Here is a 23,486-nt window from a genome sequence, read left to right as displayed (position 1 = left end):
GATAAGAAAGCCTGCTACCTTGGAATCCGATTCTCTCCCAGTGACCACCGTACCTCGGGCAGTCGTATACAGTGTGCGTAAGTTTCCTGTAGATTGTCTGCAGAATCTCCAAATGCAGCGTGTTGTCGTTATCGAATGGACCTGAGGCGATTGTAAAAGAGCGTGTGTTTCGTATTAATTGTTGAAATGCTACGCTATCACGAGCTGTACACTCTTAAAAAAAAAACAGTGAGTAAAAAGGTGGCAACTGCAAGCAAATAGGTAGTAACTGCAGCGGTTACTACCTTACTTGGACCGTTACTACACTTTTGCTATCTGTTTACTACCTACGTTAGTAAACAGTTACTATCTGCTACCGTTACTAACGTTTTGCGACCTGTTTAGTACCTACGTTAGTAAACAGTTAGTAACGGGAATGAAAGAGGTAGTAACTGCAGCCGTTACTACCTTTCTTGCCCCGTTGCTACCTTTTTGCTACCCAGCTGTTGACTATTTACTCCAAAAAAGTCTGATTCCGATTCTGATTATTTATGAGGGACATCGTCTCGACGTATTATCATTAAACAAAAAAACAGCGGAGAAGATATCTGTAGATCAAGAAAATACATTTTGTTTTAAAGTATGCAACTGAGATAGGTAAACGTAATTCTGATATTTTCGAAACGGAGAAGTACAAATTAACTATAACCATAGGCAAATGTACACGCGTTGCAATAAGCAATTACAACAAACTTAGTAAATTACAGCACATATTAACAAGACCGGCGGATCAAAATTACCAGACGGTCGCAATTAGCCCCGAAAATGGTCACTCCACTGTGGCGTGTCTCTAAACATTATCATTGTTTTGGCGCGTCAAACCCCAAAAACTAATATTACCTTGTAAACATTGATATATTAGCCGTGTGAAGCATTCAAATACACTCAGAAGGAGTTCATAACTTTGTTTTGGCCACTGTCAGTAATATATTTTTGTGACCCTTTTATAATAAAATAAATAAATATGACATGCATTTTTTTATAAGTAAGGCTGATTGAAAGTCTTGTGCTACGCCACCAAACATACGTAACCAGATAGTATAATATAGTGCTATAGGTTCAAATTTATTATAATTCATCCTGAAACACAAGTACTCCCTTGTGCCAGACATGCCCCTGCAAAGTGGGGGCTATATATACTCCATGCGTGCTTCTTACTATGTGTATGCGTAAAAAATACTGAACCTGTTAGGTCTATGTATTATTCGCGTTCATGACACGCCACGCTTCATTACCCGAAGTTGTCTAGTAATGAGACATTGATTGGCGAACATTAGCAGTGGAGAAATAATATGCCAAAATGGTTACACAAGGTAGTATCGGTCACCACTTTTTTTCTCATATCCTTTAAAAGTTGCTACCCATGGGTGGTAACGGCTGGGGTAGTAAGTTACTAAATGCTGGTAGTACCAGCAAGTGTATCAACTGTTACCACCCTGGCCGTTACTAACTGAACTTACTACCAGGGTTGTAACATATGTGACAAACCATTACTACCCCAAAGTTAGTAAGTATTAACACCTTTTTTCTAAGAGTGTAGGAGTGAAACACAAGCATACACTGGGCCAAGGCGAATGTGAAGTCTCTGGCTGGCACTAGCCCCAATTTCAAGCGCGGTGGACCGAAAAGGCAGTGTAAGATCAGTTTGATACCTCTGCGCTGGATCACAGGCCTGATGGCGGTCTGCGAACGAAAAACAGGTGTCTATCAATTGAAGTGAAACATACGCCGCTGCATGATTCATGAACGACTGACTTAGCCAGCTTACCATGTACGAGCTCAGGTCTTTCTCCTTGAAGTAGCAAAGGGCTTCCTCATACGTAATAATTCGCGAACAATATGTCACAGCCCCTATACCTAAAAGAATAACCAATCAAAAGGCTTGCGCAGCTTCAGCCAGAGTGGCATAGCTTTTACCGACAACATTCGTCACTTTGTCCCATTCTTCTTGTGCCGCACGCTGCTCCTCTTGCGCTCTTAAAGAATCTCAAATGTGGAACCGTTACATTACCTTTTTTTGTTTATCAAAAATCTTCAACTTATGTAAGTTATCTTACCGAGTTCTGCGTGCTTAAAAAAAGCCGGTGTACTCAGGTCAGCCGGGTCCTGAAATTAGAATAGCACAATTATTAGAGCTACAGTGTCTAATACCTTTATCCCGTACTTCGTCAACATCAAATCATCGAAGAACTCCGTACCATACATGACTGTCAAACACGAAACTCTACTTTACGGCAGCATTCGCAAAGTTTTAGCCAGACAGTGCTCTTACACGCGTGCCACCGAAAAGCGCACCACATCATTACATGTGCACAGACTCGCAACAGAATCACCACGCTCCGCGCTACAGTCACTGATGAAATAGCTACACGCAATAGGAGAAGTGATACGGCGTCATCGGCTTCATACCGTTTCGTCGCTCTCCTCCGGTTCCAGGGGCCATGTGTCCATTTTGGCCCAGAGAGTGTTTGGACGTTGCCTAGACAACGCGCTTGTCGGTATCCCGTTTGTGAAGCCTGCGAGAAATGGTTATCAAAGTCAGAGCGCGCTACCACTTGTGAAGGTGGTGTCCCAATGCCCCGTTCTAGACTGTCCTGAGGGTGCACCAATTTTTTTTCTTTCTTTCTTTCTGCCTCTGTTTTGCGCGCCATTTCACTGGCCTGCCCGATCTCCCATTCGGGCGTCGGTGAAGGCCCCTTCCGGATCGAGAGGCGTGCAACGCTGCAGAAATGGTGAGAGGCGCATTGATCGCGTGCGATACAGACTATAGCGGCGTCGTGCGTCGGGTACACCCGCGGATATACAAGCACAATGCCGAGCGTTTTCTGGATATTTTTGTAATCACGTGCTCGTACGCCCGAATATTCTGGAGCGGCAACCTTCGGTTCCATTCAAGTTGTCATTTTTCCATCGTCATTATCAGGCTTCGAGGAAATTTACAACGAGTTGCGATACCAGAGAAGTGTGCTGCGAGAAAACGCGCTTTTGGTGTTCGCGCTTTAAAACAGTGTTCTGACTGAAATATGTAGGGCAGCGGGCGTGCGATGTGCTACGTTGGCGTGCATGCTGCAGCGTAAATTTTGTACGTTCTGTGCCGTACATAATTCAATGTGATCGGTAATGCCCTCTCTTGCGGTATACGCTACGCTGTGGTAAGCAGTGGTGCAGTCGAATAAAGCTTCCTTCTACTTGGTGTAGCAAATGGTAATGTGTGCTAAAAGAAGCTGAATGGCTGCAACTATTCATACAGATCCTGAAAGCTCGTGTTTGCGGCTGGCGTACCAATTTCAATGAAATGTTTGTGAATTTCACTCACAGCTTCGCGTGGGGAAAGCATTAGAGGAAACATTCACGTCCCAACGCTTTCATAAAATAAATTAGCCACGACATAATCAACTTAACAAGCATGTGCAGCGTATACATATATGCCCAGAGTACGCACTTGGGGTCACACGCAGGGACTCCTGGCCCTACTCAGGAAGCTCAAGTCGACGCCAGACCGCGAGCTGCGGATCCTGCTGCTGGGTCTCGACAACGCCGGCAAGACGACCATCCTCAAAAAGTTGGCGTCGGAAGACATCGCCCACATCACACCGACACAGGTGCTGTTTGATGCAATGCGAGCGTTTTTACCAAGACATGCACGCATATGCATGCGCGGTCCTCCCCATAAAACGGGATGAAGGGGGAGGGAAGCTTTTTTCTAACCCCTCTCATTGAGGCTTTTACTTTCAGAACGCATTGCAAAGGCGAAAAATTCTTGGATGGGGGGGGGGGGGGGAGATGCCTGCCCTTTTTTTGCGCATGCAGTGCAAAGGCAAAAGTTATAGCGCGAGAACAGAACGTCGACACAGAGACAAGAAGGACACGAGCGCTCATGTCCTTCGTGTCCTTCTCGCTCGTGTCCTTCTTGTCTCTGTGTCGTCGTTCTGTTCTCGCGCTATAACTATCGTCACGTCATACCAACTAGCCCGAACTGCGACACTGCAAAGGCGAAGTATTCTTGGGGGGAGGGGGGTGAGATGCATGTTCTTCTTTTGCGCATGCCTATGCATGCACACTCAAGCTACAAAACTTCTGAAATTCGGGCGAGTTAGTACTTGAACATAGTGGTATTTATAGCGCATAAACCGACAAGAAACGAAATAGTACAGAGTTATACAGACGAGCGCTCTTGTCCTTTTGTTTCTTGTCTGTTTACGCGCTCTAAATACTACTACAAAACCGGCTGAACACTTCCAGAGCGAACGGCATACAACAGGTCGCGGTTAATGCTCTGTTAGCACCTCTCCTTGGTGTACACAGAGTAGTATGCTACGAGAAGAGTTCGCTATAGCAGTATGGTATGGTATGGAAAACAATTTTATTTAGGTCCGTCGGGGCATGAACTAGCACGGGCCGCTCCCACATCGGGACAGATAGACCTAACCTCGTCACGGGCCCGCTGAACTGCCCATACGTCGTTCAAGTGGGATGCTGCACTACGCAGTGCAGCATCCCACTTGGACGTGGGATGGTGGCGTCAAGAAATAGGAAAATTGGCCCGAGCATCAGCTTCTCCACAATGCATCGTTGCTAGCGGCGTTTGGAAGACAGACTTGCCACTCTGCTACCTAGCTAGCGGTAGCACATGCAGTAACTCTAGGTCAACCAAGAGCTCGGCGCAGAGAGAGCTTGCTAAGAAAGTGTGCATGTAAAGAGGAACGCTGTATACAAATGTCTTGCTCAAGATGGACACCTTGAAGCCCGCAAAAAAGGAGCCGTGCCAGCCTTGCGTGCCGCCTTTATGCCGTGACTCTCGGTGCTGGAACGATTTTTCACCCAGTGTTGGAGGGGCAGGAGCATATAAATTCAGACGAGACAAACATATATCGCTAAGACAGCCAGCCCTATAAGAATGTGATCGCTCCATCACATATGTGCTCCCTCCTAAATTCTCAGCCGCCAATTAACGATTACCTAGATACACGGCCGCACTAAAACAGTTCTGATGTGAGGTCGGTAGGCACGTTCCTTTTCACAAAGCTGAAGAGAAGCCTGAAAGATCACCCTTTCGGCGGGGTTCCCGCCACTCAACAGGCTGCCACGGTCTCTGAAAATGGTCACGGCGGCTGGCAGCCTTTGTAGCGTGCAAGTCGCACTGACTGCGGCGTATCTACGCCCAGGAAGGCGTATTGACGCCTTTTTTGGAGCTTGTTCCTAAAACTTGCGCTTTGATTGCCAATGCACACACTTCTGTGGTTGCCGCTCAAGGTCACCGCTCAAGGTTACCACTACGGTCACCTCTCCGGTGATTCCAGCAGTGCCCACTAGATAGCGCGCCACTAACCAATTCCATAGAGTTACTGTATATGCTACATTTACCTAAAGGTAGCATGTACAGTAACAACGACAAAGCTCCAACAGTGGTGGAAGTGGTGTCAAAAGTGAACTCTCCTTTGTGCTTTCGATCTTCTTCTTTTAGGGGCGAAGCTCCTTAGGGCGTGGGCTGTGCGTCCCCTGTAGCCTGTATGTAGCCACCTCTAGTTTAGTTCTTGCAGTGTTCACTAGATGGCGGTACCGTCCCCTGTATGTAGCCACCTCTAGTTTAGTTCTTGCAGTGTTTACTAGATGGCGGTACCGTCTCCTGTATGTAGCCACCTCTCGTTTAGTTCTTGTAGTGTTTCCTAGATGGTGGTACTTGTAGCTGATGATGAAAAGATGCAAGATGTTATAAACTAGAAAGCGGTACTTGTAGTTGATGAAAGACGCGAGATCTTATAAAATAGGAATGATGTCATATATGGCGCGTGTCATTGGTTGAAGGCAATCGTTCGATTTAGTGCGGCGACGTACGCTAGGGGGAGCGTTGTAATAAAATCCGTTCACTGTTGGCGTGCGCTCGGAGTCGCCGGATGGATAAGGCTGCACAGCGGAGAGAGCGCAAGGCGGCAGCAGCGCGCGCTCGCAGACAGAATCCCGATATGCGAGCGCGCGAGACAAGGGACATGGCAAGCCATCCATCGTCTAAGAACAAATAAAAGTTGATTTGTGTATATACACACACAGCGTTTCTCACGTCTTTACATGATGATCGACTGGGTGAATTACACGGAAGATTCACAGTTTACCGATGAATCCTTCCGGAGCTTCGCCCATTCATCATCATTCACCCCGTGAATATGCCGTAATTTTTTCTTTTTCTTTTTTCTTTTTCTTTTATTTTTATATGCCTAGGCCGGAACACAACATAAGTGTTCACCTGTTACAAAGGGCAAAGCCACAAATCAACATCATCATTGGTTTTCAATGACACACGTGCTCGCCTCCTTGCGACTACGTCCACTTCGTTCTCGTCGCTTCGTGAACACTATTTTAGTACACTGTAGTAGGCATGGCAGCACGTGACAAGTTCCTTCGATGAGTGTTACGAACGGGTTTCGATATCCTCCCAAGCTTCCTCACCTGCCTGCTCTCAACCCTGTTGAAGAACACTCTATATCTGGCCACGTCTGCCATTTATGAGCGTTAGGCGTTTGATGCACGGCAGCGGCCAGTATTGCATAAAGGGGCAGGTGGTTAACGTGCCGATCGACGTGGCCAACACTGCGCAATGTCGGTCGCGGAACGTGCCTGACAAATCTGCCTTCGACGCACACATCATGTGCCGGCTCGTTAACAAGTCTTTCTACAGATATTTTGTCACCAAGAAACGCCCAGCATGTACCTCCGAGCAAGCTCCTCTAATATGATTTGCTTTGTGAATATAGCGGTGATTTTTTTTGAAGAATTTTGATATGTGATGGTGGTCAGATATGTTTTTTTTCGCCAGACCAAGTTATTACTTTACGCACAGACCTTGTACGTTAATTACATCAATTTCCTTGCTCAAACTCAAACGGGACGTTTGTATTCATTGAAACCTTGCATTTAGATAAAATGTATATATAGTGCCTTGTAGATTTTTTTCCCTTTAATGTCGTAGTACACAGCGGTCATTGTCACCATACAACAATCGACTCCATCCCGCAATAAGTATCACGGTATAAATGCATGCACGTACAATCGATATCGAATATATACTTCTTAATCTTTCGTCGAGCAAGCCAATTTTTCACGTGTCTGCATGTTTCTTAACAGTGTCGTATCATCTGTTTGCTACAGGGTTTTAACATCAAAAGCGTGCAAGCTGAAGGCTTTAAACTGAACGTCTGGGATATCGGCGGCCAACGCAAGATTCGACCTTACTGGCAGAATTACTTCGAAAACACCGATGTGCTGGTTTGTGTGGCTTTTTTTTATACATCGCCGCGTGCCTTTTTCCGCTGTGTAACTAGGTTTCACTTCTTGCGCGAGATAGACAGGAAGGATGTTCTATGAAGCAGTGTAAACAAATTAGAGCTCTAAATATACACACACACACACACACACACACACACACACACACACACACACATATATATATATATATATATATATATATATATATATATATATATATATATATATATATATATATATATATATATATATATATATATATATATATAAGGGAAAGAAGTGTATACCTAAGGGCTCGTTTTTCCGCGTTTTGACACAATATATATTAATGAGATCTAACACTTCTTTCCCTTATTTATTCCCTTATATATTAACGAATGTCTCGTACAGGCAGATTTGGTGCCGTTAGGTTGTATACGAGGGACTTTTGGTCAGCTGCCAGCTCGTACAAGTTCACGTGCTACGTGACGTCATACAGGCTCATAAAAAAAGAGTGTACCACACTCGCCGCCATGGCTACAGGTGGCGCTGACATACACTCCCACGGTTAAATTCACATATAAACCCAATGAAGTGGCTGGGGGAATGGCCGCCGTGATAGCTCAGTGGTAGAGCATCAAACGCGTTATTCGAAGATCGCAGGTTCGGTTCCTGCCCACGGTAAGTTATTTTTTCACCAACTTTTCCTTCTTCACATCTAATAACTTCCCCTATACTTTCATTGGCATTAATCTCTGCTGTTAGATATCATTTATATATATATATATATATATATATATATATATATATATATATATATATTGTTACCACATGAGTAATTTAGGTATGTGCACCTGTGTAGCGGGGAACATGGTGGTGGAATAAGAAGAGGACGTTCGGTTGGTGGCAGGAGCTCGCTGCTGCGCGTTCACTGCTGTATACCGTCGAGTCGAGCTGTTACGTCAGCTCTGAATAAACCCCTCTCGTAGACGCAACAATATATATATATATATATATATATAAATATATATATATATATATATATATATATATATATATATATATATATATATATATATATATATATTAAGTGACCTTAATGAAGACAATGCTAGAGTGCCACAGTGCTGCAGGCCCTGGCTCTAGCAGTATAGTGGTGCCGAAGAAAAAGTGAGTACCACTGTTCGTAGATGATTTACTGGCCTCCGCATTAACTCGAGTCAACCACAGACGCCTGCAAAAATAGTGATACTTGCGCAACGCCAGACAGAACCTTGCTTTTCATTCAAATTGAAGGGTATATGACGTCACACGGGACGTTTTTGCTCCACAAGAAGGTTATACTAAAACTAACCTCCTTGCGTCTCCAGTCACGCGATCCTGAGGGCAGCCCTTCCCCATACATTGCGCTAGCGCAACGTATAGGGAGAGCTGTCATATGTGAATATGGACAGCTGTACATATTGACAGACGATTAACTCAGGCAGCCACAGCTAGCCCCAACCAGTTTTTCAAACACCTTATGCGTCTCAATAATGACGAGAAAAAAGGTAAATATAATCTTTCATTTTCTTTTTTAGACTCAATATTGACGAGTTCTAACAGACAATGATGCCAAGAGAAGTATGAGGGATGTTGTTAGAAGTAATTGTAATGTAATTCCGAAGAAAAAAAAAAGAGTGGACGAAAATATAACTTGCCCTGGGCAGGACAGAACCTGCGACATTCGAATAACGTGCCCAATGCACTTTCACTGATGGCGGTCGTTTCTTCGTCCTTATCATAGGGTGTGCATTAAACGTGGGAGCTTCAGTCAGCGCCACCTGTTGCCATAGCGGTGAGCGTGCAAAACTCTTTTAGGGGCGAAGCACCTCGAGGTCTAAGATTGTCCGTTGTCCGGCACAGCACTTGCAAGGTACCGCAACTTTCTTGACGCAGGGAAACGCCCCGTATGCGATAACGCCTTTCACCATCCTGCTGATAAGCGAGGTACCCGCTACACATCTGTAAGGCATTATGTGCACTTTATTTGAGCTGTGGCTGATGACGACGAATAAGTCCATTCCAGACCACACGTTCTTTTTTTTTACGATGGATCAAAACGAACTTGAACGTGCTCTCGAATTGTATTCACGCTTAATAGTACAAATCAGCGCAACCAACAGAAGGGGACTGAGAGGGGAGGGGGGGGTACCCTCCTAGCTTTAACATGAAGGTCAGGAGCTTTCTCTCTCCCAATGATATACGCCAATGATGTTTGCGCTTGCGTCCAGCAGTTGTTTTTTCATGTCGACTAACAGAACTGATAGTTATAAGGACACAGAGCGCTGAACTTCCAACAATTCATTTCTTTGGGAAGTATTCGCTTTTATACAGTAACACGCTGTTATAACAGCCATGCGCGGAACACGATGACGTTAGAGGAATTCGTCACCAAGACATGGATTCATATTTTCTTTATTAGTAAGCGTGACAGAGGGGGTACTTACACAATCATCTTTTGAAAAGAAAAATCCTGCCTGCCTCGATTTCGGGTGTGGTGCGATCCCTGTATTTTAAGATTTTAAGAATTGATTCCAAGGACAGTGCACTGTGCTTAACTCTCAAACACTTTAAATCTGATGTTTGAAAGGTAAACCTCCAGGGGGAAACTTGCAGTGGGTACCCCCCCCCCCCCCAGCTTAAACATAAAAAAGGTCAGGAACACCCTCTCTCCCCACGATTTACGCCAACAATCTTTGCGCTTGCAGCAGTTGTTTTTCATCTCGACCAACAGAACTGATATTTTCGCTATAGTGTCTTGTACGTGTCTTTTCTTCGCTTTGTGTACTAAATCTGTGGTTTTGCTCAAGGAGGGCCAGATGCATAGATGTTGTTCGAATATTTTTAATCAACCAGCCCGCTGCCAGGTTTTCCCCCTAAATTCCCCAGTTCCGGAGTGCACATGCGTTTAACATGTTGCAGCTGTACGTGATTGACAGCTCGGATAGGGCGCGCTTCGAGGAGACAGGCGTGGAGCTGGCCGAACTTCTCTCAGAGGACAAGTTGCTGGGAGTGCCGTTGCTTGTTCTGGCCAACAAGCAGGATTTGGTGCATAGCGCGCCTGCGGCTGAGCTGGCCGATGGCCTCAACCTGCCCGCCGTCCGTGACCGGCCCTGGCAGATACAGGCCTGCAGTGCGCTTTCCGGCGAGGGTCTTAAGGTACGTCAGTGCGAATCTCTAAAGCCATTGTTATATTCCAACGCACCAGGAGATCGTTCGGCAACATGCTACTCGGAACCTCCCCGCAGCCGAAGGTGCCACCGCCCTGAAGGCGCCAGCTGCCGTCAATTCCGTATAACTTCCCCCACAAGCTCACAATCACTTTCAAAGTGCTCGGCGAAAACTGAGACGCATTGCTGGCATACTTGTGATATACGCACTGGAGACAAAAAAAAAAAAGTGTTTGAGTATGCTACATTGACCATCGGCAGCCCACTTTTCTACATTTCTATAAAGCCTTTGTCGACCATTTTTTTCTACCAGAGGAGAAATGAGAATTGTGAAATCGCGTACAGTGTTTGTCTAAAGAAATGAAGCCACTCAGGCACACCTGATACTAGTAGGCAAGAGCGAAGCTATGCGCGAGGCTTCCATCCAACCTTCTGTTGCATCCGTTGATCCACATTCCTCCAAGGCCTCGGACAATGCAACTATTGCCCTATAGGCATGCTGCTTTAGGCATGGCGTCGTATAATTCTTTGGAAGCACCAGGACATACCCAATATACAGCGACACTCATTATTTGAGGGGTTTCACTTCGTTAGACGAGCGCTACAAATAGAGGTTCGACTTTCATTTTCAAGACCCACATATAATCGCAGATATCAGCACAATAAATTACACACATGTGTAACTTCGAATGGTCATCTCAAGTTAAACATTGTAATGTCGACAGTGGTAGTACAGGCCTCACGCAGATTAGCGCCCAAGATTTTTATGCAGAATCACGCAGACGCGCTCCTGCAGGAAATTCGCTCTAAGCCCAAGTTGATTGATGTGTGGGGTTTAACGTCTCAAAACCACCATATGATTATGAGAGACGCCGTAGTGGAGGGCTCCGGAAATTTCGACCACCTGGGGTTCTTTAACGTGCACCCAAATCTGAGCACACGGGCCTACAACATTTCCGCCTCCATCGGAAATGCAGCCGTCGCAGCCGGGATTTGAACCCGCGACCTGCGGGTCAGCAGCCGAGTACTTTAGCCACTAGACCACCGCGGCGGGGCAAGCCCAAGTTGATTGTAGATACAAGTGAAATGAACACTTCGAAAGGTCGTTTTGGAAAAGATGCACTAACAGACTGGAACACAGGGATTTAAAGCAATAACATGGCGTCATGCTTGAGGTCCCACTCTTTATGGCTGCATTTTAGGAATAACAAAACATCTCCTTGACGTCTCCTGACGCGCTTTGTATAGAACACATAAAACTATAAACAAACGCACGTAATAAAAACGCCTGAGGTTTAATTTTTGTAAATCTATATATGTTTTAACAAGACTGTTTGTTGGCCTAGCTAATACTTGCTTAATGACATATTTTAGCCGCGAAACAACACATACACAAAGCAAATAAACAAACAACGACATGCCACCCGTCCTGTCGTTCTGTGTTTCTTTGTTCTGTGTATGCATTATTTTGCGGCAGGTATGTTTGGCTTGGTTTTGCAAAGAGATACAATGTTTCATTAAAGTAAGGCCACCGCTTCTCTGTTGCTTGTGTTGCTTAACGACGGCGGCGGTTGTAGAACTTGGTACGCTTCCGGGCTTGGTAAGCTTCTTAATAACGCTCTAATCTAGCTTCTCCTTGCTCTGATTTGTCAGCATGAACCTTGCCTTTGCTTGAGATTTCACAACCTGCCGTGCAGCTACACCTGCTGGATGACTGAATTCAACTTGTCGCTTGCACTGAAGCGCTCGCACAGACAGCCCAACCGGCGCACTATTTATGGCAAGACTAAAGATGTCGGCAAAAAAGCGCCGGCGAAGCAGACGTTCAATGTCACGTGACACCAAAGCGGCGAGGCTCTGAGCGAGCGCAACCATGGCCCAGCTGCGACGCTTCTCCGCAATGGATCACGTGACATGATGGCACGCCTGCAACTCTTGCACTCCGGCAGATCAAGCCCTTGCGAAGTGATGAATGACCTTGGGACACAGCGTTGCAGGGGTTTCGCTTTAAAGTCATTCAGCCACAATAAACTTCACGTATCATCCTAAGTTCTCCAGAAGCAAATTCAGGATCCTATGATATGCAAAACGCTTTCTTCACAAGTAAGCATGCAGTAACCAGTGAACGGCACAACACTGATTTTTCGGAAGCAACTGGGTCGCCTCCACTCGATTTTGATCAACCGTATAGCTACCAGCGGCGTTATCAGAAGTGGCATCTACCAGCAATGTACCCTCATACTCTGTAAAGGATGTTCTTCCGTTACAACTGTCTTGCAAAGGAGAAACCTACTTTTCAGGACATAAAAACAGTTTGATAACACGTTCACATTTGACGTGGTTTAGCGCAGCTTTTTTTTTTTTTTTTGACGGGACAAGACGGAGATGACACACACAGAGCCTGTGTGCGTCTTTTTCGTCTTTTCCCTCTAAGAAAAAAATCTGCGCTACATCATTTCCCGCATGTCGTACCAACAGGGACAAAAGCTGGTCCTTGCTAAACACGTTCAATGTTAAGACGAACAAAAAGGCGCGGAATAAAAACAGATTAACACAGAGGAAGCGCTGAGTGCCAACAAGTACATTTATCCCGCGTGTGCGCAGATGCATATGTCCTGCATTATTCCATGTTGTTTTAAAAGCTTCAAATAAATGAGCTTGGTTACAGACCCTTTCCAGTCCACTGGCTTAAATCGTCTTTGCTCGAAAGGAAGCATTCCGAGCAGCTTTTAGGGCCAACAGTTCATTCTTAGAGTGCCCATTGATACCTTTTACGGAAAAGAAAACCTAGCGCGAAAAGAGGCATAGCTTCACACATTTTGCGTTTTTTTTATTTCCACATAAAAACCACCATATTTTTTATGGGGGCACGCAAGGGCATAGGCAGAATTTTTTCGGGGAAGGGGGGTACCCTCTTTATGTGAAGTGGGAGCCGGGCAGGCAGATGAGTTGGAATATAATTTTGAGCTCTGTATGCCATGTACGTCATGGCAAAGAAAAAAAAAATCGGGGGTGGCACAGGACCGGTGAGCCATCCCTGGCTACGCCACTGGGGGCATGCAGTACAAGATAATCTGTATTATTTTTTTTTTGCATTTCATGTGCAGATGAGTTTAAGTACACGTCCATTTTTGACCCCGTCTAAATATGGCGGGGAATCCAACCAGGCGATCGCGCAAGCGAAGCATTCCGGAAACACGAAATAAAGGTTCTTGATGAAGGAGCCGCTTTTTGTTTTTTTTTCGAAGATGAAATTTTTTGTTGCCAATGCTTTCCCCGGCTCCACACGACAAGCCTCTGAGCTACAGTGACTATGGTAAAACACACTTCCCATTGGAAAAGTTCGAACAGATTCATAATGTATTACGCGAAACGACGCTCAAAAGGAACGACAGAAAAATGAAATTTAAAGGTTTGAGGGACGGGTGGAAAATTCAGAGTCGGCATACCATCACGCGAAATTGATAAAAGTACTTATGCCCAAGGTATCATCGGGCATTGATATATGGTCGGCAATAGTGGTGGCTTTTTCGGCCACCTGAGACAATTTTCTGGGGCAATGTTAGCGGGAAAAGGAACTAGTATCGGCGTCGAAATGTCCCCCCCCCCCTTTTTTTTTACCAGTCGTGATAAACTTATGTTTATATTTTCTATAATCTATTTCGCATTGTTTATCATAAATATACCTTGGTTTCCGTTTTAAGACATGTCGGCATGAAACGTGTCTTCCTTGAGTATTTCAACGTTGTTTTCAACTTCAGTACCGCCAGTTCAAAGCGCACGCACAACTGCAGACAAATTTAAATCCTAGCCACGTGGCATCGCAAACAAGCCGGGCGCACGCCGGTAATGGTTGATTGACGAAAGGAGATCACGCTGCCCCATATCGGACTTAGCTTTCTGAACCCAGCACTTCACTTTGGCACGGGCTATCAATTTTGAAGGTTGTAGTTCGAGGCAACAGGATGGAAAGGTGGGCTAGTTGGTAATTCATCTTGGTTCAGCGAACTGGGAGCGCGGGGGTAAACACAGACACAAAGCAAAGAAGAGGCACACAGCATGAGCGCTCAACTAACGACTCAACTAACGCATGAGCACTCAACTAACGAGTCGTTAGTTGAGCGCTCATGCTGTGTGCCTCTTCTTTGCTTTGTGTCTGTGTTTACCCCCGCGCTCCCAGTTCGCTGAACCATCATGTATTTCAAGGTTACGATAGACGTGAGGGAGCATAGCACAGCGTCATTGCGGGGGTGTGAAAGATACAACAGAACGAAAGGCTCTCCTTCTCGAAGCGAGTATCATGTGGTGCCACACATCACCACAGCAGTGGTGAAGCGGGAGAGCCACTACCCCTCATATAATTCATGAATGGCAGACACTGTTGCTGGCTTGGCGACCGTGATATCTTCTGTGCGCGTTTCACCCCTCCTCCGATTTCCCCATCAGTGATCTATCTATCTATCTATCTATCTATCTATCTATCTATCTATCTATCTATCTATCTATCTATCTATCTATCTATCTATCTATCTATCTATCTATCTGTCTGTCTGTCTGTCTGTCTGCCTGTCTGTCTGTCTGTCTGTCTGTCTATCTATCTATCTATCTATCTATCTATCTATCTATCTATCTATCTATCTATCTATCTATCTATCTATCTATCTATCTATCTATCTATCTATCTATCTATCTATCTATCTATCTCTTACCTTATCTTGTCTTACTGAGCATGAGCAGAAGTGCTGCGCAAGCGAAACGCGGGATTCTTGCGGTCGCTACGCCGTTACGGATGCTACGAAAAAGATTTTTTGGTCGAGCCGAACAAACGGGCGGTAGCTCGAAAAAGTACGCTGGAAGAACAAGGCGGTGGTGTTTGAACGCCGATCTCGTGCCTTCCTCTCGCGATGACGACAGTTGAGCCCATCATTTAAATGTATTTTTTTCTTCATTATAAATGTTTTACCGCAGCACACCATTTCATTAGCCCCCTTTTTTAAAACCCCTCCCAGTGACCCCCTAGAATCAGTACCCAGTGCAAAGATGAGGTATTGGAAGGAATGGGGGGGGGGGGGGGGGGAGGGGGCTACTTGACCCCCCTGTGCGCATACGCCTAGATCGGCCGTGTGGATGAACAACCATGTTTTGGCAGCGTGAAGCAGTGCATAGACACCATGGGAAGTGCCCCAGGAAATCCGATGTTTCTGGGAGGTTTTTGGGATAACTCAAAGTGAAACAATTAACTCATCTGTTTCGGCTCATAAATGATTGTTTGAATACTCTTCTGTCGTTAAATTTACCATCATGTGTTATTAGAAGATAAATAAAGGTCAAAGTTTCATTTTTTTTTTTCAATTTGCCGAACAGTCGAGCGGTGATCTGTAAGGTTCACCCCCACCAGATTTCACTCACCCCCACCAGATTTTCAAAATTTTAGCCCCAAAATCTCTGCACACGATTGTTACTGTGGCTCAAGAAATTAAAAAAAGAAAATTTGTTTCGTCTGTTTCTACACTGGCCAAACCAAATTTGCTGAAATTTTGCAAGCAAGCTCTCTGGCCCCCTCAGAGGACAATTATTTTTATGGATTAACAACTATGCAGGCCCTAGAAGAGGTTGCTAGAGAACTTCGACGTGGCGTCACCACCTGCAATTTCTTTTTCCGAGTTTTCTGTGTATCAAGCGTCTCCTCATAGTAAGAGTTGTGCTTTTGGCACAGTCAAAGGATCATTACGCATTACAAGAATTTTTTTCTTTTCAGTGTCCCATCGAGTGTTGTTTTTGGCATCCTGTCATTAAGATCACTAAAGTGATCTTCTTGCTATTGCACATTACAAGAATGCATTGAGAGAAAAGAATTTGTATTTTGAGCATTTCATTTTCCAGTCTTGTTGATGCTGCACCTTTTCTTTGTATTAAACGCCCTGCAACACTGGTTACAGCACCGGATACAACCAGCTTACAATACTGGTTACAACCAGTATTGTAAGCGTACGTCATAAACACGCACAAAAAGCAAAGAACCAATGCGCATGTCTACAGGTGATCAATAGAGTTAAGTTTCTTATGTTGTAGCGATAGTGAAGGTTAATTGACTTAAATAAGGTGTAGTGTTCTTTATGATATGTCTCCGAAATTTCTAGCGTGGTCTGGTTAGGGTGACTGTGCAAGATTACCAGGCCTTCAAAGACAAAATTGCATCTACATGACTGAAAATGTGAGGCGCGATAAGATGGCTTCATTCAATGAATTTCGATGCTCACTGAGGCACTTACTGATACATCAACCATTCTGTTGACTGACGTATATATGTGAACACAAGAAGAATTTGGTTAGCAACTCTTGTACAACAATTGAAAGAACAATTGGCATGCCTCTCACAGTATTTTTCTCTGCCCACTGCAGACCCCTGCGACCTTTTGCGCTCTGCGAAAGAAATGTTACTAACCTTATGGTGCGGAGAACTCAACCCTAACCTCCTATTGCTTCCCAACTTCCTTTCAGACTGTGCTGAATGTATGCACAAGATAACTGCAATGTTCTCAGTTTCTTTGCGGATGAAGGTCGTCCAAATCAATCTTTGTTTGCAGTGCAAATGAGCTGTTCACAAACCGATGCAATATGATATAGGCAAGACACCGCACCTTTTCGCAGCTGGAAATTATTGCTCAAATAATGTGCCGAAGTTTATTTTTTTTCCCCCGAGCATAAGTACATTATTCCTCATTGAACAATATTTGAATGCACCGACGTGGAATTCAACAGTGGTCTCACTCAATGCGGAATATACTGCCAGCAAACATTCTCAAGAGACACTTAGGCATCTTATAAAAAATTGCAAATTATCAGAGCAAGGTATTTCGCACGTTAATACGAGTTCCACCCCTTCGTCTTTAAATATGTTTACAATGCGTTTACTTTTCCTATTTTCAGTGCGTGACTTGTCCATAAAAATTTAAAAATTCTATAGCAGCAACACTTCTCTGCAGTCTTGTGTTAACCGCCCAATCAAACCACAATGTTATTAAAAGCCATAATGCTTTACGAGCAGTTCATCGTTGAATTCAGAGTTCCAGCTTGCATTTCTCATGTTAGCAGGTTTTGACCACATGTATCGATACACAACAACTTGCATGCCACTCACCTCCTACGTTCAAAGTACACTCGCCCAGGGAGATACTTACACTGAATGTGTTATTCATATCACATTCCATGCGTAGATATACACGTGTTCAGACCCTATTCAACAAGCGGCGGCATGTAACTTTTTTAAAATGTTCGCACGGCACCATCGAGCAGTGGGCGCAGGAAGAGCTGGTTCGCTCGGCGTACCAGCTTTTTCCCACAGTGCTCCGCATGCCCGTGCGGCATTGTGGGATTTCTTGAAAAAGGTCTATTCTTGAATCTCTTTAGTAGCGGACATTGGTTAGGAACAGCAATTCTCTCAAATTCATTTCTTCTCTGGCTGCTATGGTTCGATGCAACTTAAGAAGTCAGGGAAGGCTCCACCCAGATGACTGAAGCGCGGCAGCCGATCACCTCAGCGACTAAAAAAAGCAGTCCCACTCTTGCTCTCGGCCGCATTCTCTGCAGGCAGGGTCAACAGCCGTCCAGCTGATGACATCAGTCTGGGGTACATGCCCATTCGTGCAGGCTTGTGTGCATCAGCCTTTGAAAGACGTCACTGACGTCTTAAGGATTGAAAATGCCGCCGACTTCTAAAGTTGTAACAGACTATAGTTTGAACTAGAACTATTTGCCTATTAATATTATTATTTCCTTTAGGAGAACCAGTCAAGGTAAGAGAGCTTCTTCTCCAGAAAACATTGCTTTCTTGAACACTTTCTTGTTTATGTTTTTTTTTGTCCTTTTTGTGAGCTGATCGTGATGAGTATATTCCAACTAGCCCAATTTGCTACTTTACTTCACTACATAAGCATTAATTATTTGGCACAACACAGATTTACCAAGGCAGGGCCACAGAATCACATGAATGATCATGAACTGATGCACTCATAAGAAAGAAGTTCAAATCGCAAAGTCACTTAATTTGAATTTTGTCATCTTTTTTTCAGGATGGACTTGAATGGGTGTGCAAGACCATTAAAAGGAAGTAAAGCAATGCTGAACGCTGCACAATTACACTCCTTGTAATAGGGTATCCCAGCACTGCGAAGCAGAATGGTTTACAGAGCACTTTCTGTTCGATGGCATTGACATAACTTTATTCAGCACAAAATGCAGTCAGCGAGTATAAGACGCAGGTTTCCCGCAAAGCATCTCACAACAGTGTTTACCAGCAGATCTATTATCACTACTCCTCCCAAGGACAAGCAAGCTCAGTGAAAACATGACCGACTGGTTTTCTTAGTCCCAAAATGAGAGTGCTTCTGAGAGATTTGAACAGGAGTGGGCAGTGCCTGCCAGAAATCTCCACTGTCATTTCTCTGTTCCTTGATTGCCAAAATTTCCCAAGTAAACCTATCAGTCACTATTATAATCTTCTTAATGAACCTAAACTGTACCTAAAAGAGCCTCATTCTGGTGTTGTGCCACAATATGCAGCAAAGTGCACTGAAGGAGTGATATTATGGCATGAAAAATAATTAAAACTCTTTTTTTAAAGCATTGGTGAGTCTGTGTATGGACAAAGAACAACCAGCACTGTACTGAAAACTACACAGCACAAAAACTAGCTGAAGTGATCTCTTGCATGTTCCTAGTGCGGGAGATTCTGGATGACAGCAGACGTGAACTCGGTCGTGCTGGCATAGCCACCAAGGTCTCGAGTACGGACCTGAAAGTCAAGAAAAAATGATGCTGCCCAAAGGAGATCTAAAGTGCAATTCATCATCAATACGCAATGATGGAGAGTCCGCTTATGTTACAAAATGGTATATTTTTTTATCCCTGCATGCACTAAATAAAATAATGAAGTCAAATACATGAGCTCATACAAAGAACGAAGCATACCTTGCCACTCTTGATGACCTTTTCTACTGCATCTTTTACAAGAGTAGCATAGTAATGAAGGTTCACATGGCGCAGCATTTGTGCGGCACACAGAAACATAGCTGTTGGGTTTGCAATATTCTTGCCTGTGGCTTCTCCAAATGTGTGTCGTGCCCCCTGCAAAAGAGAGAAAAAGAGCTCAAAGTGAAGAAGGTTTCAATGTTGTATCACCAGACCCATTGGAGTAGCACTTCACAAAGATGAAAGAAAAAAAAAAACAAGACAAGGATGGCACTGCCGAAAAGTGGGACACCTTTGTGCCTGCCGGTAACATCCTACCAGCCAAACATTGCATTCACTGAAAAAACAGAGTGCTATAAAACTCTTAAAATGGCATTTGCTGCCTGCTATGCATAAGGTCAAACATTTTCTCCCTCTCTCACTGTAAATGAATCTATTTATTCCTTACTTTCTTCATCTGCATTCGCCACCCCTTGTTTGCTGTTAGTGAGTCCATGAGCCATGGTTTGCTCTCTCCCTATTTTTTCCCCCCTAAGAAACTCACCCTTCACTCTTTTAAAAATATTACTATGTAAAATAAACCTAAGAAAATTCTTCCAGCAGGTTTTCCTGCCATAATTAAATGTATTACCATGAAGAATGCCAACCTGTCACTGAGGTCCATATGCAGGTGGGCCCATATATCTTCCAACATTCTACTTAAGATCGCATGTTTTTTGCACTTTGTTAATGGTTTAGACATGAGTGTTGTCATTGGCAACTAGGTGTACCATGTGATTGGAAAAAAAAAAAAGAATTGAATATATAAAGATACCTCGGTGACACTTTCATGGGGCAATACAAATTTTTCTGTGGTCCCCACCAAAGCCCCTTAGCCTGCAACGTAAAGGAGTAAAGTTTTCGCGAACATTTGAGACATGTGTTACATCTGATATGAATATATGCTACTGCATGAGTACAAACAGTAGCTGCCTGCACTATCATGGAAGACGTGGCAATAATGCGTGGGAACCCAAGTGTAGACATGCATGCCACGTCAGCAGTTGACCATCAGTGGCGCACCATAGCCTCCGAGATTGTGTGCACAAATTGCGGAGGCCTTAAGGCGTGTTTGTGTGCATTCACGTCTAGATTACCGGTAGCGTTGGTGTTGAACACACACACAAACATAAATAAATAAATGAATAACATATATATATCTTGTAAGACGGCATCCAAGACCCTCCAGACTCTTCTTTATTGTCTCGAGTACGTGTCCCACAACCCAAACTGGAGTGGTGATGATGAGTATGTACAGATGAGAAGATATATATATATTTATATATATATATATCATTAACATTATGTCTAACAATGAAAAAACGAACCCTTAAGCATACACTTCCTTCCTTCACACACACATATATGTGTGTGTGTGAAGGAAGGAAGTGTAATGTATATAGTATATATATGTGTATATGTGTGTATGTGTAGGAAGTGCATATATTGTGGGCGTTTATTACATCCTCCTCATCCCTGCACGATCACAATCACCATCATCCTCTTGTCTTTGTCCTCATGGCCACTCTGAGTCATCATCATCGTCATAGTCTGTGTACCGGCTCTGCCCGTTCGTTTTGCGAGGTCTTTCCTCAAATAAACGCTGATGCAGCCAAGACTACCAAGACTTCATACGTGGTGGAGGTGGATTTTCGGTCCTCTGACCTATCACAGCTCGCTCTACCCCCTGGAGCTTCGTTCAGGCCGCCACTTGCGCCCACTGTCAGGCAGCATGTCCGAGACCGAGCTTGCCGGCGCTGATGTCATCAACCACACAGTGGCAAGCTGCCCCTCCTACTTACATGCACCGACATCAGCAGGAACCCCCGCTCTTCGCTGGTCTTCGTGGAGAAGACGTAGAAGACTGGCTCGATGCCTATGACCGCATAAGTGCCGCTAATACGTGGGACGAGGCCCCCAAACTGAGTTACGTTTCTTTTTATCTGACCGGAGTCACGAAGACATGGTATTTTAACCACGTCGTTGACTTACCCGAATGGGCTACCTTCCAGCAGCAGCTGTGACACGTTTGTGGGACACCGGACATTCGATGTGCCGTCTCGAAAAGGACACTCGATACTTGCCAACAACATTCCGGCGAATCGTACACTTCATACATCGAGGATGTCCTCGCACTGTGCCAGCGTGTCAATCAATCTATGCCGGAATCAGACAAAGTGGGCCGTATATAGAAAGGCATTGGGCCTGTTGCCTTTGATGCCCTCGCTGTGCAAAACCCAGCTACCATCACTGATGTCGTGATGACATGCCAGCGCCTTGATGCGCTGGACTTTGTTCGTCTCCAACCGGACATTGGCGACCACCACTCCACGTCTCATGGCCATCTGTGTGACCTCATCCGGGACATTATACGCGAAGAATTGCGGTCCATGAGCTTCACACCTCCTACACCGCGATGCCTTTACGTGACATCATCAGGGAGGAACTTACATCCGTGACCGGCTCTGCGCCCGAACAGCCACCTGCTTCTCACCCTATATCCACGTACCCTCTAGTTGCTGCCGTGCCTCCCAGCGACGCCCACGTGACATTGCTGCATCCATCCTACGCGTCAGTTGCTGCCGCTCCCCCGGTGAACTACCATTCCGTGCCCCCTGACCCTTCGGCCCACCTGACCGCACTATCTCCAGGTGCCCCGAATGCCTTCTATTCCCCACCATGGCGCTCGTCTCGCCCTGTATGCTACTACTGTGCCTATCACGGCCACATATCTCGTTTCTGCCGAAAGCGCCAGCAAGATGAGCGTCGGAACGACATGGGCGAACGGGATTTGCACACTGGGGCCTCTTATCAAGGTCGGCGTTATTCGTCTCCACCGCACCAGTCTCCATCTCCTCCGGCATCAACTGCACCGCGGAATAGCCGAAACACGAGACGCCGCTCGCCTTCGCCCTTCCGCCGTTCCACTTCTCCACTTTGGCCCGCCTCATTCTCCTCTGATATTCATTCGGGAAACTAAATGATGCAGTTTGTGGAGGAAAAACTGCATTCGGAATCGGAACTGAAATTCCTCCATCAGGCCCATGTAACATGGTTTCTGTGGAAGTTGAAGGAGTGCAAGTCGATGCTTTGGTGGACACAGGTGCGACATTGTCTGTGATACGTGCTGATTTGTGTGAACATTAAGGAAAGTAATAACGCCTTACGATGGTATCACGTTAGTTGCTGCCTAGGGGAACGTCATTCGCCCTTCCGCATTTGGTACTGTGCGTGTTTTCATCGACGGCATCCGCCATCATGTCCAGTTTGCTGTCTTGTCCCGCTGCTTTCAACAACTAATTTTAGGGTGGGATTTTCTATCATCTGCTTCCGCGGCGATTTGTTGTGGACAACGCGTCGTTCACCTCGCTGACACCAACTACATGTTTGACGACGACAATCAGAAGCCACTTCGTCCGGTCGCTGCGAAAGACATCGAACTGCCGCCACTACAAGAGCAAATTGTCAGCATTACGTCCAACGACATCTATAACGGTGATGTATTGGTTTCCCCGTCACCACTTGCGTTCGTAAAGGCATAGTTCTTCCGTCCGGTGTCATTCATTTTTGCAATAGCTCTGCACTTTTCACCGCTGTAAACTCTACACCGGAGAAGATCTTACTGCCACAGGGCACTACTGTGGCCAGTGTTGCTGACTTCGAGCCTGTATTTGTCATGCCACTTCAAGCCAGCCCATCCAGAGACCCTTCCCTTGGTGAGCTTATTTCTTCCTCCGCCTTTACCACCGCTGTCAGCAGCGACTTCACAAATTCACAGAGGCATCAGTTGCTCGCATTGTTACAGAAACACACAAATTCTTTCGATATTTGCTCGTCTAAGCTGGGCCGCACTAATACTTCAGCACATCGAATCCAAACAGTTGAGGCATCTATCGTACACCGCCGACCCTACCGCGTGTCTCTAGCTGAAAGAAAAATTATAGAAGAAAACGTTGCTGACATGCTTAAACAGGAAGTCATCCGTCC

The 23,486-nt window shown here is 45.1% G+C and overlaps 3 protein-coding genes across 4 annotated transcripts in view; 1 reads left to right on the top strand and 2 right to left on the bottom strand.

The window, feature by feature from the left end:
- Positions 1 to 2,743, bottom strand: part of LOC119176635 (ELMO domain-containing protein 3-like) — a 10,715-nt gene extending 7,972 nt beyond the window's left edge. Inside the window, exons 1-6 of one of the 2 annotated variants that reach the window (XM_075876339.1) lie at positions 2,449 to 2,743; positions 2,097 to 2,145; positions 1,957 to 2,025; positions 1,808 to 1,896; positions 1,599 to 1,722; positions 19 to 141 (exon numbers count right to left, since the gene is read on the bottom strand). In XM_075876339.1, the coding sequence (XP_075732454.1) occupies positions 19 to 141; positions 1,599 to 1,722; positions 1,808 to 1,896; positions 1,957 to 2,025; positions 2,097 to 2,145; positions 2,449 to 2,490 (496 nt within the window). In that variant the 5' untranslated portion in view covers positions 2,491 to 2,743. The remainder of the gene's footprint in view (positions 1 to 18; positions 142 to 1,598; positions 1,723 to 1,807; positions 1,897 to 1,956; positions 2,026 to 2,096; positions 2,146 to 2,448) is intronic. The other variant, XM_075876340.1, reaches the window with a different exon arrangement.
- On the top strand, positions 2,543 to 19,115 carry LOC119176634 (ADP-ribosylation factor-like protein 3). The gene is made up of 5 exons (XM_075876341.1): positions 2,543 to 2,771; positions 3,498 to 3,641; positions 7,183 to 7,299; positions 10,243 to 10,479; positions 18,563 to 19,115. The coding sequence occupies exons 1-5, from the start codon at positions 2,769 to 2,771 to the stop codon at positions 18,602 to 18,604; spliced, it is 543 nt and encodes a 180-aa protein (XP_075732456.1). The 5' UTR covers positions 2,543 to 2,768; the 3' UTR covers positions 18,605 to 19,115.
- LOC119175872 (isocitrate dehydrogenase [NAD] subunit beta, mitochondrial) overlaps positions 18,685 to 23,486 on the bottom strand; it is a 21,152-nt gene continuing 16,350 nt past the window's right edge. The window contains exons 8-9 of the mRNA XM_037426891.2: positions 19,461 to 19,616; positions 18,685 to 19,284 (exon numbers count right to left, since the gene is read on the bottom strand). Coding sequence (XP_037282788.1) covers positions 19,207 to 19,284; positions 19,461 to 19,616 — 234 coding nt within the window. The 3' untranslated portion in view covers positions 18,685 to 19,206. The remainder of the gene's footprint in view (positions 19,285 to 19,460; positions 19,617 to 23,486) is intronic.

This window comes from Rhipicephalus microplus, chromosome X, assembly GCF_043290135.1.
Source record: "Rhipicephalus microplus isolate Deutch F79 chromosome X, USDA_Rmic, whole genome shotgun sequence".
Lineage (NCBI taxonomy): Eukaryota > Metazoa > Arthropoda > Arachnida > Ixodida > Ixodidae > Rhipicephalus > Rhipicephalus microplus.
Note: the sequence above shows the minus strand (reverse complement) of the source record. Positions and strands in the feature narration are given on the sequence as shown.

Bases quoted from the DNA above. Each gene is read 5' to 3' on its own strand.
- LOC119176634 (XM_075876341.1), top strand. The intron at 3,642-7,182 runs GTGCTGTTTGAT...TGTTTGCTACAG, and splicing joins CCCACATCACACCGACACAG to GGTTTTAACATCAAAAGCGT. The intron at 7,300-10,242 runs GTTTGTGTGGCT...AACATGTTGCAG, and splicing joins TCGAAAACACCGATGTGCTG to CTGTACGTGATTGACAGCTC.